General features: G+C 37.6%; 1 protein-coding gene across 1 annotated transcript in view; it reads left to right on the top strand.

Moving 5' to 3' along the window:
* TINAG (tubulointerstitial nephritis antigen) overlaps positions 1-18,644 on the top strand; it is a gene marked incomplete at both ends in the record, with an annotated part of 48,039 nt that overhangs the window by 16,753 nt on the left and 12,642 nt on the right. The window contains 4 exons of the mRNA XM_084262045.1: positions 1,032-1,182; positions 10,121-10,301; positions 10,768-10,813; positions 15,560-15,665. Of these exons, the coding sequence (XP_084118171.1) occupies positions 1,032-1,182; positions 10,121-10,301; positions 10,768-10,813; positions 15,560-15,665 (484 nt within the window). The remainder of the gene's footprint in view (positions 1-1,031; positions 1,183-10,120; positions 10,302-10,767; positions 10,814-15,559; positions 15,666-18,644) is intronic.

Here is an 18,644-nt window from a genome sequence, read left to right as displayed (position 1 = left end):
GTTGCATCTTATCATGCATAATTCCTATAAGTATTGCAAAACTGCAGAGAAAAGCTTTTAAACCTCTGAAGATAAATTCATTATCATGTGACACCTCACTAAAGCACAAAATACAGTCATGGTCTGCCAGATTCACTCTGCTGAACTATTGCCCAAAGTTCACTGAAGTCGGTGTTGATTTTGATGGGACTTTAGATTTTAATAGAAATTTAAAATTTATTTTTGAGGGTTAAAGATAAAGTCCTAACAATAAAAAAAAATTAATTTAAGAGCAGGTAATTACTGGGATCAGGGCTTAATTGCTTCACTGTCACCCATTAAAGAAAGAGAAGATGTTTAATTTTACCTACAATCTAGTTAACCTAGTTTGCCTTTAAATCAGTACGTAAATATGTAAGAATTTAAAATTATTACTACCTGATTGAGTTCAGACACCTAAGATGCCTGTCTCAGAAGAAGAATTTTGTGCATTAAGGGAAGGATGTCCAATGAATCCCACATCTCTACATTAATACCAGCAATTCCAAATATTCTTTCCAGTAAAACCTATACATACTTACAGGTTTGGATTTTCCTCTTCACCAGACTGTTCTTTTTTGCTTTTCTTTTTCTCAAATAAAGGAAGGACAGTTAGGAGAAAAAAATTGAAGAGATATGGAGATTCAGCTCCAGAGAAGTGGGGAAGTATTTGCATCTTCTGTTGAAGTCAACTAGATATGAATAAGCATTTACAAACATGATAAAGACTAACAGACTAAATTATGTAAATGCCTCATCTGTTGTTTAGATATGTGGGATTTAAAGATAACCTGTAAATCTATAGATTTAAAATATTACAGCAAAGTTGCTCATGAGGCCCTGCAGTTTCACAGTCCTCTGTCTTGGAAGTCTGTACAGGTTGTATCTGTGTTGCTTTGTAAAATGCACAGCCAGAAAATACTGACATTGTATTTTAGTCTGTCTTTCACAATAACCAGCCTGAAATTGTGAGTAATTTTTTGTTTATAATAACAAAATTTATTTTGAAACAGGTGTTGCGGCAGATAGAATAACTATTCATTCCAAGGGGCAGATCACAGACAACCTTTCAGTTCAGAACTTGATCTCTTGTGATACAAGAAATCAACATGGATGTAATGGTGGAAGTGTTGATGGTGCTTGGAGATATCTGAAAACACATGGGTAAATATTTTAGCTTTAACTTGATTATTTTAACTTGAACCTGTTGATTAAGTTACAATGTTGCTTGTGTTACAACATTGATTTCTGACCTTTCAGAAAAGAGGCAGTTAGCTCTGTCCTAGGTCAGATTAACTGTGTTACTTCACCAGCGCTATCACTGTCTCTCATTTACACCTTCTTTAAATCACTTTCATGAAGCCCAGGAACTGTGAAGCATTCCCAAAGAAAGAAGGGAAAACTAATTTTAATGAGAGTTCTCAGTAAGAAAACTCTGCAACCACCCAGCTCCTATTTAAGTCTTGTTATTTCTACATGTTGTCGTAAGTGGTAACACAACTGAGGATATAGTAGCCTCTCTAACATCAAGACTAACAGTAAAGTATTTATTTTTATGTCAAAGACAATACCATAAGTGGACTCAAACCTTCTATGGCTATTGAGATACAGGCTCCTCACGCTAAACAACTGTGAGAAAACATCCAGTTGCATGAGACTACATTTTGAATATTCAGAAGGGTTGAACATCGTATTTCTACAAAGCAAATTGTAGTGATCCCATCCCAAGTCTGTGCCAGAACACAAAACAGTAGCAAGAACTATACGATTTTTAAGTGACACATAATAATGTATAAAATCACAGAATTATTTCAGTTGGAATTAACTTTCTGGAGGTCAGATAATCCAACATTCTGCTCAGAGCATGACTCTGAAATTAGATTGGGCTTCTCAGGCTGTGTCCCTTGAGTACCTCCAAGGAGGGAGGTTCCACAACCTTTCTTGTAGCAGTTCTCCCTGCAACTCTTGTGGTCAAACTTTTTTTTTTCTTATATTTAACCAGCATTTTCCTTGGTACAGTTTGTGACTGGTACCTTTCAGCTTTTCGCTGTCCATCTCCAAGTAGAGTCTTGTTCTGTCTCTTCTGTGACCTCTGCTTATGTAGTTGCAGCCAGTAATTAGATCGCCTTTTAGCTTTCTCTTCTCTGGGCTGAATGAATCCAGCTGCCTCAGCTCCTCCTTGGATATCATATGTTTCAGCTCTCTAACTGCCTTCCACTGGACTTGCTCAGTTTGTCAGTGTCTTTACCAGGGATCCCATAACTGAAATGGTACCTCAGATGTAACCCCCCAGAATTTGAGGGGAATAATAACTTTTTGCAATGTCTTGGCTATGCTCTTGGCAACACAACATGGTAGTGATTGTCCACCTTTGCTGCAAGTGCCCACTGCTCACTCGCATTCAACTTTCTGCTCATCAGGACCCAAGGTTCTTCTCTATAAAACTGCTTTCTACACAGGCAGTGTCCTGTCAGTTCTGGTGCATGGACAATTCTGTCTCAGAGGCATGATTTGGCTTCTGCCTTTGTTAAACTTACTGAGTTTTCTGTCAACTCCAACTCTGAATGACAGCCCTGCATACTGATGGATGCCCAGCAATTTGGCATCCTCCACAAATTTACTGAGGGTCCCTTATGTTGCACTCTCCAGATTGTTAATAGAGATGCAAAGCAGCATTGCCACAGCAGCAATGACTCCTGAGGAATGCTGGTACTAAACAGACACCAGTCACTTTGATACATTGACCTTTCAGTGTGCCAGTCCAGTTCAGTTATTGATCTTGTAACTCATCCAGTCCAGTATCTCTCCAATTGACTTAGAAGAACACTTCAGAAGACCATGCTGAAAATGCTGCTGAAATTTTAGCTTTTCTTATTCTCTTTGGAGTCATATTTTATGATAGTCAGATCATGTCATCATATTATATCATCATGGTGAAGCATAATTTGCCATGGCATATCTGTCTTGCTTATTCCCAGTCAACTCCTTGAATTTCATGTACCTGGAAATGGCTTCTAGGAGGGTTTTTCATAAGAGATTTTATATACTGCATATTTAAATTCCCCTGTTTCTGACAATTAAAAAAAATAATGAAATGATACTTCCTGTTCCACACCAAAATCTATCTCCTCTCTCATTTTCATACACTCTCATCCCGTACTTTGTCTTTGATATACCTGATACTGATAGGGAGATCTCTGGTGTGCTGTCAGACTGCTTTTAATTTTAGCTAAAAAATACACAAACCATGGAAAGAACAAAAGAATGTTAGATGTGACACACCAGACTTCATAGCAGTTATGGCAGTCTGAGGATCCAGGTAAAGACCAAAGAGCTGTCATTCACATGGACACAGTAGATAAAACAGTCATTCTGCTTTCTTCAAGGCTACCAAACTGTTTCTGATCTAACAAAGATTTTGTATTGTTATGGGGAGGGTTTACATCAAGTGTTTCCCTGTCTTTCTATTTCAGTGTTTAAACACTAAACTAGTCTGGGTTTTGAATGGGAGAGTCTTTAGGTGAGTGATTACAGTGGACAGTAATAGATTCCACTCCAGCACGGTATGTAGGTACAGTCAAGGGCTTCATTCTTGAAGAAATAAAAATCACCGTGTCATAGAACGGTTTGGGTTGGAGGGGACCTCAAAGATGGTCTAGTTCCAATAACCCTGCCATGGGCAAGGACACCCTCCACTAGACCAGGCTGCCCAAAGCTCCATCCAACCTGGCCTTGAGCACTGCAAGGGAGGGGGCAGCCACAGCTTCTCTGGGTAACCAGAGCCTCACCATCCTCATCATAAAAAATGTCTTCCTTAGATATAAGGAATACCTTAACATTTCAAGCAATACTTTTGTGTGACTAGAAGAACAGGCTTTGTTTAATAAGTAGCTCATGCTCTTAAAAGACTAAATACAACTCTTTCTCACTGGCCTGTTTGCTTGCCTACCATGTTAAAGATAGGAGCATGAGAATTGCTGGAGTACATAAGAGATCCATTTTAATGAGTATTATCTCCACAGCAGTGGGAGCAAGCTATTTTTAGAGGAAAATCCCTAATGAACACCTCCCAGTCTTCTGTTCCCCCTGACTGTTATCCCTGCATAGGCACAACCACTGTAAGCCCTTAAGAGAAAGCTGTATTTATTTTTTTTTACCTGAACCAGTCTGGTAAGTGACACAGACTGTTCTGCAGAGGCAGTTTAAGTATACAAGAATTTATTTCTATAAGGAAAGCAAGGCAGGTTAAAGCTGTATGCAGTGTTTTAACCTAACTGTACCCACACAGGAGCTCATGCTGGTTTATGTAAATGCAACAGTGAGATTTCTCCCTGACTTACCACAATAGTACCAGTGTGAAAGTGGTGTGCAGAACAGGCTTTCTGACTGATGTAAGCCTGGAAGCATACAGACAGGGCACTTCAGATCACCAGAGCACACCTATGATCTGTCTTCACCTCCAAAGTCCCAGGTATCAGCATTATTGCACAGTCATCTGAGACTCCTCATGGTATTCACCAACCTCTTGCAGAAGACTGAATAAAGAATCTGCAAGGAAGTTGTGAGAACCATCATGAAATTTTGGAGTTTGTGTGGATCTCCAATAAATATCTGCAGTCCCAGACCATTTTCTTAGTCAATCATCCAGCTTCCTTTTCCCCATGGAGCCAGCTCCAGCATGTACCACACCACTCCACTCTTACAGACCTTTGCCTGCTTCCCTTTCACCATCAAAGGATCACACATGAAAATACCTCTACTTACCTATTTTTATAAACAATCCCAATTTTCTTTCCTTAAGTTCAAGTGATATTTCAAATCTTTTTTTCAACAGTTTCAGCCACAAATAAACACCTTAAGGAAAATATCCAAATATATATGAGGACAGAGACCTGAAAAAACATGAGAATGACTATGTTAGGTATGAGCACGTATCCATCTAACCCAATATACTGTCTGTGACAGTGACCAAGAGCAAATAGTGTCACATTAAAAGAAAAAAAAAAAAAGAACTAACCCTTTTGATTCACTGGACTGACAATTGAATAATTTTTGTCGCTGAAACCACATAATCAATAACCTTTAACCGTTGACAATAAAAAAAAATGGAAATTTATGGTATAAAAGTATGAAGTGTCTTTTGAATGAGCACTGTTAAATAGTGCTTTCTTCCTCACACTTCCAGGCGACTTTTATTTTATGAGCCAGTATATTGCAAACATTTTTTTCATTATCTCCATACCCTGCAATGGGGAGAAAGCACATTGATTTTCTGTGTGGGCCTGTAAATTTTCACAGCAGGTGTTTGATGTTACTTTACAGCTTCTAGTTTCCTGATTTCTGAATTGTGCTTATCTTAGGTTTCTGATAGATTTTCAGGAAGATCTAGTACAGGCTTAAACTGTCCTCAGTGAAGCCAATAGAAAACTTTCATAAAGCTCTGTGAGGTTAGGCCAGTGCTGAGACCTGACTTAATGGTGAACCTGATTAACAGTGAACTCTGAAATCTGCTATAAGTGGAGCTGAATTTCTGTTTTAACTCTCTCTTTCTGTCTTCCCCCATTAACTGAAGAACAAATCTGTATTCTGTTTCTAATTGTTATTAATTTTAGGCATTTCAGTTACAAGCCATAGTTTGGAAGGAATCAAGAATGAAAAACTTATAGCCTTTAGGAATACTCCTTTAGTAAAAGGAGTACACACTTGAATGCAAAAATTGTTTCTAATCATGGTTTGATCTGATTCATACATCAAGATCTTAGCACTTGCAGTGTATGACAAGGATATTATCGTTATTAGTTTTGGCCAACTTGCTAATAACATAATCTCATGTTTTAGGTTATATTCTTATCTCACAACTCAAAGGTATAAATACAATAAAACCACAAAAATATTCATTAGGTTCAACACATAAACATAATTTCAGATGAATTTGTAGAATCATAAAAAGGTATGGGTTGGATGGGACCTCAAAGATCAAGTATCTAGTTCCAAACCCTCTGCCATGGGCAGGGAAACCCTCCACTAGACCAGGTTGCCCAAAGTCACATCCAACCTGCCTTTGAGCACCGCCAGGGAGGGATGCCTCTCTGGCCACCTGCCTCACCACTCTCATGTTAAAGAATTTCTTCCTGATGTCTAATCTAAACCTACTCACTTTCAGTTTAAAGCCATTCCCTCTTGCCCGATCACTGCAATCTGTGATGAACAGTCCCTCTCCCACTTTTCTGTCAGACCTCTTTAAGTATCGATAGGCCCAAATTAGGTGTCCCTGGAGTCTGAGGACCCCGGAGGTGGATGCAGTACTCCAGGTGGGGTCTCATGAGACCAGAGTAGAGGAGCAGAATCACTTCCCTTGTCTTGCTGGCCATGCTGTTCTTGATGCAGCCCAGCACATGGTAGGCCTTGTGAGATTCTAGTGCACACTGCCAGCTCATGTTGAGCTTGTCATCAGTCAGCACCCACAAGTCCTTCTTCTCAGGGCTGTTCTCAATCCATTCTCAGCCTGTAGTTGTGCAGGAACTTGGCTTTGTGGAACCTCATGAGGTTCACCTGGACCCATTTTTCCAGTCTGTCAAAGTCCCCGTGGATAGCATCCCTTCCCTCCAGCATATCAACCATGTATAAACACATTGCAGACTTGGGCTGCTTCTTTTTGGATGCTGTTTGCTCCTAGTAGTATTTATGTAGATGTGATGTATATATGCACATAAACAAATTCACATTTATTTCTGCTTTTCTTCTATGATTCTAATGGCAAATGTCTTCTCCTTGAGAAGTTTTAATGTTTACTGTTGTGCTGGTGCTTCAGCATGTACAAAGTCATGTTTCAGTAAAGAGCTGATAAATTATGCAAATCATGACTGGAGAAACTGTGTTTAGTGGAAAGATTCAAAAGTGGCAGTTATTTCAGAATGAGTTATCATATCTGGATCACATGCAACTGCACTACACTAGCGTGTAGTACAGTGCTTCACTTCTATTGTCCTAGAATTAAGACCCATCCATGCAGAATCTGTGACACCTCCACTGTGAAAATTCAACTGAGAGGAAATATATCCCTACCCCACGGACTAATTTCTCATCTGTTGTCTCCCTTGGGAGTTTTTCTAAGTACACATGAGGAACAGGGGTCATACCACTCCATACACTGGATTGTGAGCACCTGCTCCTGCCCTGCTGATGCTAGATCATGCTCTGAGGACTATATTTGCTCACCTTACCTGCTATGCACTCAGCAGTAACCCTTTATTTCTTTTGGAATTATGTGATCAGTGGTGACAAGAATGATTATGTATATAGAGATAGATACATTTAAAAACACTATGTATGCATATATATAAACCAAATTTTTCCTTCTACTCAGCAATAGAAACAAAGCATAATAAATTCTAAAATTACTAATAACAGCACATGTATATTTGGTAATTTGGGAATCCAGAATACATTCAGACACTCAGAAGGGATTAAAAGGGATTGCCAGGGAGTAGATTGAAGACCTAACCAATAACAGCTCAACAACCTACCAGCTTTAGATGGACAATTCTTTTTCAAGTAGGCAGAATTACTGCCTTCATGGATGTGTTTGTCTGATTTGGGCATAAAGAATTTTCTAAGCAAAAAGACATTCTCCTCAGGGTCAATTTTTCTACCAGTGAAAGCTAATGCTAAAATGCCATGTCTTCTCCAAAGTAGCTGCAGCATACATGTGTTCATCTTGTAAAAATCTTGACAACTAAATATATACATGCAAACATAATTATCCTCCATATTGCATAGAAATACAGTTTTCAGTTCTTCGCATTCAGAAAGCTCAGTATAATTGGTGAGCTTCTTGAATAGATACCTTTCTGTAGGATGATCTATTTTAAAATATCCTGCTTTGGTGAACAATTTAATTACGCTTTTTAAAAGAAATTCTCTGATAGGCCTTTGTGGCAGATATGTGTATATTGTTTTGGAAACATCTAGCAGTATGTTGCAGAAAACTAGGATGTAGCAATATCTCTTAGAAAGGATAAAACAATAAGTGGAAGATTTAGAGTGCTGTTATTTGAGGTCCTAAGTATATTTTAAATATATGCTTTTCTTTAGTTTATTGAAGTAAAAAAGATGTTCAGCTAGTTAAACTGTCAGAATGGCCAAAGAATAAGCCACTGTATAAAAAAGTGGTTCATTTGATGCATTGCCAGAGTAAAGTATTAAAACTCCTCCTTACCTTTACTTGAAACTACTTATTTTCACTGCCTTTCTCCCTTTGTGGATGAAATGAGGGTTCTTAACCTGTGCTTCAAAGCTCCTTTGATTTAGCACTTTGGAGATTTTCAAATCCAAAATTAGCATGGGTTTAAGTCTCAGGTGAGTTATCACAGCTCCTCTACAATCACTCCACTGACAACATCAGTGTTAAATGCCTACAAGTCTTTGAAGCTTGCAACTACAGTGTCACAGATGAAATTTTGTTATTCAGACATTTGTCTTTGTTTCATGGAAAACAATAAATAAAATTCACACATTTGTTGTTGCACCTTTCCTTCCATGATTCATGGATTTTTGTGAGTTTTGAAATCTTTCTTGGAATAGGAACTGCCCAGTGATGAACTGACTTAGTATTTTGAAATGATCACCTATGTAGGACATAGAATTTAATTTAAAGTTGTTAAAAATGAATCATATTTCCTGTAGATAAACAATAAAACCATGACATTGAAAGCTGTAATGCAAATCTATAATGAGTTGTAGGAAAAATTTCATTGGTGACCAAAACCTCAAACATTTAGAAAACATTTTGAAGTATATGCTTTCCTAAGAAATAGCCAGAGGGTTTTTTTAGGAGCTATAGAGTCCAGACACATACCCCTGTGATATCATGGCATAATATGACATTTTAGTTTCCTTGGGATGTTAACCACTGCCAATAACCAGGAGCCAACTGTCTTTCAACCTTATTCTGGATACTGTCTCGGAGTTTAACCTTGTCAAGAGCAGTGTGATGGGAAAATGAAAACAACAGATAAAACAATTACTTATCCATAATCATGACATCTTTGTAAGCATAAAAACTTGGATGTTACTGAAAAATAATAAAATTATAAAATTACAATAAGTAATTGCAATTTTACCATCTCTCTGATCCTTATCTGGACTCACGTTTTCCTTGCCATGTACTTCGAAAACTTGGGCAAAGTCTCTCCTGCCAGCATCACTCCAGAGAATTTGGAATTTTTTTCCCGCTGTGAATCAAGATGGATGAACCAAGCCATCAGCCTCTGTCAAAATGCTTTCCCCACTACTGCTTTACAGTTGAATTTTTCATTAACTTATCAAAGCTCAGTGTTTAACATCTTCCAAGGCTGTATACTAATTTGTACTTCTGTCCCAAGTATTTCAAGTAGTGTACTCCAGAACTTTGTTGGTAGTATCAATTCAGCTATTGTTATTAATCAGAGAACTGTACCTTTCTTGGGAAGAATGAACATATTTACTCATATGCCAACAGGAGACCAATTTTTTTTACACAAATCTTTAAAGAGTGAATATAAATTTTTTTTAAATCTCAACAAATATTCAAAATGTGAGAAAATATTCTGTTTTATCAGAAAAATAGGTCTGAGACTTGTTCACTAAAAGAAATAAAAAGACCTGTAACTTCTCACCAGAATTCCTACAGAAAAATAAAGATAAAAATAGTAAATGGTTAATTTCTCTTAAAAAAACCCATCTGCTGCAAATATGCCCATTTCACAGGCTGATTTTGCAAAACAGATCCTGTTTGCAGTATTGCCCATTTATTGATCTTACTCAGTTTGAATTTTCTTGCATCATTAATGAGGCGAATGTACTAGGACAAGAGCTGAAACACATTTTCCAGTATTCCAAAGGCCTGCTGCAACTGAAACTTCCATCATAAACATGATGTATATGAATTGCAGCGAATGTCTTCTAACTAAGTATGTGAGACATTCACACTTCTGAAGAAAGAGGGACCCTGTAAATTTACAGTTTTAAAACAGTTAAAAACTTGAAATAAAACCTCAAAAATATTTAAGCATGCTTCTAATGGGCTTTGGTTGTTTTGTGCCTTTTTTTCAATATTGAACAGGGTTGTATCTTATGCTTGTTATCCATCATTTTGGAATAATCACCTGGAGCCATCAGATGAAAATCACTGTTATGTGTCAAGTGAATATGGAAAAAACTATACAAATGGGCCATGTCCCAATGCTTTAGAAGAATCCAATCGGTTATACAGGTGTGCCTCCCACTATAGAGTCTCCTCAAAAGTAAGTTCATTCAGTTCATCTATTTTCTTGTCCATTTTTCTCCTTTGCAGCTTAAAAATTATCTGGCATATGGAAATATGTTCACTTTACTGGAAGATCAGAGCTGTGATTTTCCCTTGTATTTTCAGAAGAATTTAAATTCTTTATAGTTTCTCAGTTTTACATCATCTCTTTAAAGGTGCTGCTTTGTGGTCATACAGAAATTAGAGATAGCAAAGAAAGTATTATGCAGTCATAAATGTGCATAAAAATGTTTCTGAAGGGTTTTTTTCATTTGGTAAACCAATTATTCACCAGTAGAAATGCAAGTGCAATGGTATATGGAGTATATATATATATACACATATATAAAAATATATGATTATATGTACACAATAATAAATTAGTAGGAGCTTTAATTTTATTTGACAGAATGTATTATCTATCTCCCCTTGCCCTCTGTGCTGCTGCTCTCACCTTCCCTCAGGAAACCGATATAATGAAAGAAATCATGGACAAAGGACCAGTGCAAGGTATGGTAAGTTTTGAATATGACAGTATTATTTTTACTCCTGAAATAAATTTTGCAATGTCCTTGTACCAAATATTGGAAAACAAAAATTGCATTCTACTGTGAATAAAACAGGTATATGCACCATAGGTCATCTTGGGACCTTCGGTGGGCAAGTAATGTCCTTAAAAGCAGCTATACTGCATCAGAGCCCATATTGAGGACAATGACCTTGAGCTGGATTTGTTGAAAAATTGCTCTGAAGGCAATGCTGTGGTATATGGGCCCTCCAACAAAGCATTCACTGCTGGGAATACTCCCAAAATTTCCCCTTTTCTGGCCCAAAGGCTGTTGTTGGTTGTGAATGGCTATCAGTTTTGAAGTTTTCTACTGAGCCTTACAACAAAGACCCCAGACCTTTCAGAGAAATAGACTTCAGCAGGGAGTGAGGGATTGCAAAGGAGTTTAGCCTGAACAGTCTCCAGTTGTAGCCATGGATGGTGCTGGAAGGACCTGAAAATGCAGGTTCCTGCTTACACCTTAGGACAGTGCAACTGAAGACGTCGAGGGATGTGGGGTTTGGGACAATGGGGAAAGGTCAATGTGAAGGATGTCCACCTCTCTTGGATGGACAGCCGATGCAGAACCAAAGCATTTCACTTCAGGGAGTTTCTCCATTTCTATTGCCCTCAATTATATAACAAATGATGATAACATCCAATTTATTATTTAAATGCTCTTGATTATTAGATTTAATTCATTTCAGTGTATCATGGAGTTCAAATTACTTCTTAAAGCTCTTTATGTGGAAAGTTGAAATTAATCTGAAGCTCAGACTTAACAAGATCAATATTATCAGTCTTCTCTGTTTGGCCCAAGTTTGTTTGCTCAAGGAAAATATTCTTTCCCATGCTGCATTTGATCTAGAAGTGAATACAGTATTTTCTGTCAATTTTAAGAAAATTGAAAAAAATAGGATCCTCAAGATAAAATTTCAGACTGCTCTCTAGTATTATATTTGTAGGTCAGGCACACACAGTTTGCTGGAGTAATCCGTCAGTGCTAAATCTTCAATGGAAAATAATCTATATTGAACCTTCTTTTATGTTCTGTTTTAAGCACTCACTAGTTCTTATGATTTTTTTTTTTAAAGTCGCTGCTTTTTCAGACCAAGTGTCTGGTTCAGGTAATATTATATGTGGAATATCAATATCTGAAGAAGAGTGTATAACTGAGACGGCATACCACTGAGCAAACTCACTTTCAATTTTTTTCTTTTTCACTATAATGAGATTTTTAAATGAGGCACAGTTATGACCCAATACTTTGGCACTAATTCACTCTTAAATCTTCCTGTACTACAAAAGTAATCAGAGCACAATCCTAATTTAAAACCACATCACACTATTTTTTTTCCCATATCACACTATTTTTTTTCCCAAAACATCCTGCAAATGATCTTCAACTACTGAAAGAGATTTTTCCATTATTCATTCACTTGTCATTCCTCAAGAACTTATAAAGTAATTATGGCCAGTCTTGTTTAATGTACTAAGTAATGTTAAATGACTGGAAAGCATTCAAAATCCTATTGAGATCATGGTACAGAATATCATCCTGTTTGATGATGAATGTTCTTGGGTTTTTGTGCCTATTCAAAGTTAAGCAGAATACGTATTTTTTAACAATTGTGAAACAGTAGGTGCAGGAAACTTTCTATTATACAGCTTTCAAGTTTCTTTGACATGTCAGTGTTTTATGTAGTACAGGAACTGAGCAATTATCACTTTCAGATGCCAATGATGAAATGATAGGTTTTTTTAAAAATCTATTTTGAAATAAACATAAAGTGAAGTTTCATTAACGCTTTGAAAACATTCAAGCCTATGATCTAATATTGCTCATTCGTCTTCTTTTTAATGGACTTTTGGAAATACTTTGATAGTTATAGCACTGATGTAGGAAAACAATCCTGTCACATTAGTCAGTCTCAATCAAAGAAAAGCTAACGTATTCTTGGCAATTTGTCAAAGTTTTGACCATAAAATACAATTTCAGCTATCATGTTCTTGGAACAAAAGGGATATTTAGTTTGCAGACACAAGAAGAAGATCTGGAGAAAGCACCAGGCTGCATCAATGTGCAGTGCTGCACTTAATTCCTTTTGTAGCAACCACTTTTTAGGGTTTTTTGTATAACTTTTTATGTCTTTGAGACAGAAATTCTTATTTAAGAGTGTTATGCTGAGGAATCCGTAGTGGAATGCATCTGCCGCATTTATATGCATAGGTCTGACAGCTCAGCATGACTGAGACATAGCTCGTGCATAAGCTACAGGCTACCTTATGAAAATTGCTACCTGTTCTTATTCATTAATAATTAATCTATTCATTTGGGAAAATGCAAAATCTCTTCTGTGTGGGAGAGAACACAGTTGGCTGCTGGAGAGTGATCATCTCATCCTGTCCAAGTCATAGTCCACGCAAGGACAAAGTCACTGAATAAATAAAAATATCTCAGGGCTTGATTTTGAATTACTTGTTTGTCCACTCTACACTTTATGTACCCAGCCTACTAAACTCCAAATACCACACCGTTCTTTAGCTCCTAATTGCTGAGTATATACATGTACATAAGTGCATATAGTTACATATATATACAAATATGTGCAAACATATATACAAACAGACACATAAATGTAGATATTATATGGAATCACAGATACAATTTTCTTATGTCGACTAAAGTTATTCTGGAAACACACTTCAAAATTTTCTATTTCATTTAAGTGGAAATAATTTAGGTATGGCTTCACAGAGCCAAGAACGTGTGTTTGATTTAGAGTTGCTGATAAAGAATAAATTGCTTCCTGAAAATGAACATATAGACCTTGATTTCAAAGAGCAATGTGGTTTAGAAATGAAACTACCTTCTCCTGTCTCAGCTCAATGACAGATAGGATCCTGTAATCTTAAACTTCCTGTGGGAGAAGTGAATTTTGCAGTCCTTGCACTCACCCCTTTTTCTTTGCCTCCTCTACAGTAAGTTTATTGAATGACTTGTCCCCTTTGCTTCTCTGCTGACACCCTCAACTGGACTAAGGCCAGTGGGAGTCTTCTTCCTCCTTTCTATTCTCTTGTACCACTTTAAATTTCCCCTTCCACAGGCTGCTCTGCAGCTCAGAAACCTCAAAAGCTGGTATTTTATGTAGTGGTACAAGGACATCCACAGGACTTAAGCTGCTGCCTCCATACACTGGTGAGCCTGGGAATATGGGAATGGGAGAAGCCTTTGCAGAGAACTCCAACAGTCCTGAGCTTGCAGCTAGAAACCAAGAATAAAGCTAGTTCTATTTTCCACTTGGTCTATTGCTGTTAATATGTGTGAGCTGTGGTTCTGTGGCCAACTCAGCAGTAGCTCTAACATTATTAATTGAAAACATTTAACTGTTTTTTCCTGATTTAATTCATATAGTTCTCCCCCAGACTTGCCACCCAGGTAGCATCGTGGATGCTTATTCCCCATGTGTTGCTATTCTGCATATGTTTTTTATGTGTGGAGTGTCATTAGCAAACTACATTTTTAGCCAGGTATCCTGTGCATATGGGACCATTTGACCATGTTTTGAGCTGTTCTTTTCCATCCCCTGAAATTTGTGAATATTTTCTGTTTTCAGCCAAGTATGATTGAGACCAAGAGGCTGTAAATACAGATATTTTGCTTTGACTTTATGAAAATATTCAGGTATGAAAAAGGTATTTGAAAGTGTGCCAGACAGAATAAACTGCAGGATGGGCTTTCCTTCCTGGATACTGCAAATCTATGCCAGGCACATATGTCATAAATACTTCAACCTCATAAATACGGTCCATGAAACTTGCACTTTGTGGGACTCACAAAATGCAAGACTTTAGGGAAATGGATTTCACCGTTTCTCCTACTCCAAGCTGTGTGGCAGTCTAAGTGTTAAAACCATAAGCTAGAAGTGAGTTGGAGTTAAGCTTGTGATTCACGGGAATCTAAAGGTAATCTAGATCTGAAAAATATTTTCATTTCTCTGGATGTGGTAGCCCATCATACGGCAAAGCAAATGGTACTAAGGCGGCAGAACAACTGTAGAAAAGAAACTCAAAGCATTTTTCTTGAAAAACAAGTGAATGATATTCCCAGGAAATAATTAATAGATATAAAATGCAAATCATAATTTTCTTGCGCAGTTTATCCACTCCTTGGCCTTTCATTTTTATGGGCACAAAGGGCTTTTTTCTTCTGCTTTTAGCTGAAAAACAGGATGAATATGTATTGATACGTACAATCCAGTTCTCTACAAGGCAGTTGCTGTGTACTTAATGAACTCTCTCTGTAAAATGCCTGAATACGCAGGTGTTTGTCAGAACCGAGGATTGTATACATGAACCTTGAAGAGATTTTTTTCCATAGAATTGTATTTTACTGGAATTGAGAAAATGCATTGAAGCCTACATGAGGCATTATTTCTTCTTACTGTATTGGAAGAAGTTCATGATTAGGAGTTTCCATGACAGGGAAACCCAATTAACTTGACAAGAGACCTTTGTGACATTTCTGTTGGATATTTGCCTGGGCTCACTCACAGCAGGGAACTTCTGAGCAATTAGTGAATTTAGTGTAATTACAAAGTACACTTACACAGTCCAACACACAGCAAAAATCTCACTGGTAACTGCAAGGAGCAAATCAAAATAGGAGCAATATTTACTGACTGCTGATTTTCCCCATTGTTTTTTAGCTATAATGAATGTGTATGAGGATTTTTTCCTTTACAAAGAGGGAATCTACAGACACTCACAGAAAGCAGGATCTAAATCGAAAACTCATTCAGTCAAACTCCTTGGGTGAGTAAAGTGTATTCTTTTACTCGTTTCTTCTACCAGTCAAGAACGTAGTAAAATGTTAAGGTCCATTTTGGAACCCAAAGGTTTCTCTGTCAGAGGTAGGATACTGTTGGTTCCCAACATAAGTTTGCTGTTGGTTCATTTTCATGTTTTTGGGGGCATTGGAAAGAGGTGTAGATGCACAGCCTTTTAATCCACAATAACACACACCCAGGACTGAAGCTGCTGTAGAAGATTGTGTATAATACACTAGTGGATTTCCCCCCAACTGTAGACCAGTACCACTATATTAATATGGCAAGTATCTAACGATGCATAGACTTGAATTACAGCACACACCATGGGGCTTTATTCTTTGACATGGAGGGAGTATGCATAGGTGAATTTATTAAATCACTAAGTAGTTACACAGAGAAATGACTGGAGAGTCTGAAACAAATGGCATCATAAAATACCTTAAAACAAAATGACCACCTGACCGGTACATATTTATTGTAAGATAGTATCTTCAGAAAGTCTTGCATATGTATGTTTGTATATATGCACACCGACACATGCATAGATCTATGTGTATATACAGATATAATTATGAATCTTAATAACACCAGAATGTAGACAAGCTAAAGAAGCATGATGAAACTGCAAATGGCATGTGGGACTAAGGAAAACAAATTTTTCAGAAAAAAAATATTTCAGCTGCATTCTGTTAGAGAAGACTAATGTCTGAAAAATGACATGGGAAACTGTCATCTTTGTCTCAAGATCTCTAAATAATAAAATTAGACTGAATTAAAATCAAAATATAAACTTAGTAGAAGATTTATCTCTCAGATCATAGAATCATACAGTCATGGAATGGTTTGGGTTGGAAGGGACCTCAAAGATCATCCAGTTCCAACTCCACTCCCTTGGGCAGGGACACCCTCCATTATACCAGGCTGCCAAAAGCCCCATACAACTTGGCCTTGAACACTGCCAGGGAGGGGGCAGCCACAGGTTCTCTGGGCAACCTGTGCTAGTGCCTCACCACTCTCACAGTAAATAATTTCTTCCTAGCCCCCTGAGCACCTTCAGAGTCTTTCTCCGGACTTGCTTCAACAGGTCCATGTCCTTACTCTGGGGACACCAGAGCTGGATTCAATACTCCAGTTGGGTTCTCATGAAAGCAGAGTAGAGTGGGAGAATCACGTTCCTCAACCTGTTGGTCATACTTCTTTTGATGCAGCCCAGGCTACAGTTGGCTTTCTGCACCACAAGCACACATTGCTGACTCATATTGAGTTTTTCATCCACTAAGACCCCTAAGTCCTTCTCCCCAGGGCTGCTCTCAATTCAGTCCCTTCCCAGCCTGTAGTTGTGCTTCAGATTTTGCTAGGACCTTGCACTTGGCTTTGTTGGACTTCATGAGTTCAAACTTGTCCAGGTCCCTCTGGGTGGCATCCCTTCCCTCCAGCATGTCAACCACACCACACAGCTTGATGTCAGAAAACTTGCTGAGATCATGCTTGATCCCACAGTCTATGTTGTTGAAAAAGATGTTAAACAGCACTGGTCACATCCAATACTGACCCCTAAGGAACATCATTTGTTACTGGTCTGTATTTGGATATTGAGCTGCTGAGTGCAACTCTTTCAGTGTGAACGTCCAACCAGTACCTTATCTACTTAGTGATCCATCCACCAATTCCATGTCTCTCCAATTTAGAGACAAAGATGTTGTACGAGGCAGTGTCAAATGCTTTGCACATGTTCAGGTAGATGACATCAATTGCCTTTCCCTTATACTCCAACACTGGCACCCAGTCAGCTCCTCCCAGTTTATACGCTGAGCGTGATGTCATATGATATGGAACATCCCTTTGGCCAATTTGGTCAGCTGTCCTTTCTGTGCCCCTTCTTGTGCACCAGCACACCGGTGGGCAGTATAGGAAGATGAACATTCCTGTATTTGTAGTAAATATTACCTAGCAACCAATATATCACTGTTTTATTAACATTATTATTTATTAACATTCTAAACCCAAACCACAGCACTGTACCTGCTACTAGGAAGAAAATTAACGCTATCCCACACAAAAACAGGACAACTGAAAAAAACGTATCTGCTGATCTGACACTGAAATTTTGAGAGGCCCCAAAAGCCCCAAGTCTTTGGCTACAATCAAACCTATGGACTGTCACTTCAAGGCTTGGAGGGGACAGGGATAATTTTATTAAATGCTTAGATACCGTTTCATGAAGAAGAGAGCTTTTTAGTTGTTTGGAAGGTGCTCAGAATGATAAAGGACTTTCATAAGAGGATGTTGAGAGTTGTATATTAACTGGAAACACATTTCCCCTCTATTTTTATCAATGATTCACTGGAAGCTTTAAATTCAATAGTGCAGCAGATTAAATGGCATTGAAACATCTATGCCGGGAAAAAACATTGGTTAAATATTTCTTAACAAAAAAAGCCATACTAATGGAAATAAAATTGACACGTGAGGCAAAAACTTGTGTTTTACTGCTGAGGGCATAGCCAGACAGAGCAACAGCACTCTAAGGTTTAATATACAATTAAATGACTCACTTGTGTAAAGTCCAAAGGCTTAAAAAAGATACCAGTGACTAGTATTAGCAACTTCTCAGGTTTTGTTTTTGAGGACACTGTTTTTCTCTTCATTTTCCTGTTCACTTGTCCTCACTCAAGCTTAGACTCAGGTTATAAACAAAAGAGCAACAACTTAAATCACCAAAAGTCATGACCCAAATACTTTTCTTCTTGACTAAAGAAACCTTGAGTGACTTCACTTTTTCTTTCAGGAAAATATCAACATCAGATATTGTTGTTTAAAAATTAAACAACAGCATCCAAAAATATTTTACAGCAAAGAGAAAGACATTGGAATATCATGGTGAAACGATAAGTGTTTGATGATTCATGCAGTTAAATTAATGAGACATATATAGTTCATAACAATATATTTGTGGGAATGA

Source organism: Gallinula chloropus (assembly GCF_964237585.1).
Source record: "Gallinula chloropus genome assembly, chromosome: 3".
In the NCBI taxonomy this organism is placed as follows: Eukaryota; Metazoa; Chordata; class Aves; order Gruiformes; family Rallidae; genus Gallinula; species Gallinula chloropus.
This window is presented reverse-complemented; position numbering and strand designations above follow the sequence as displayed.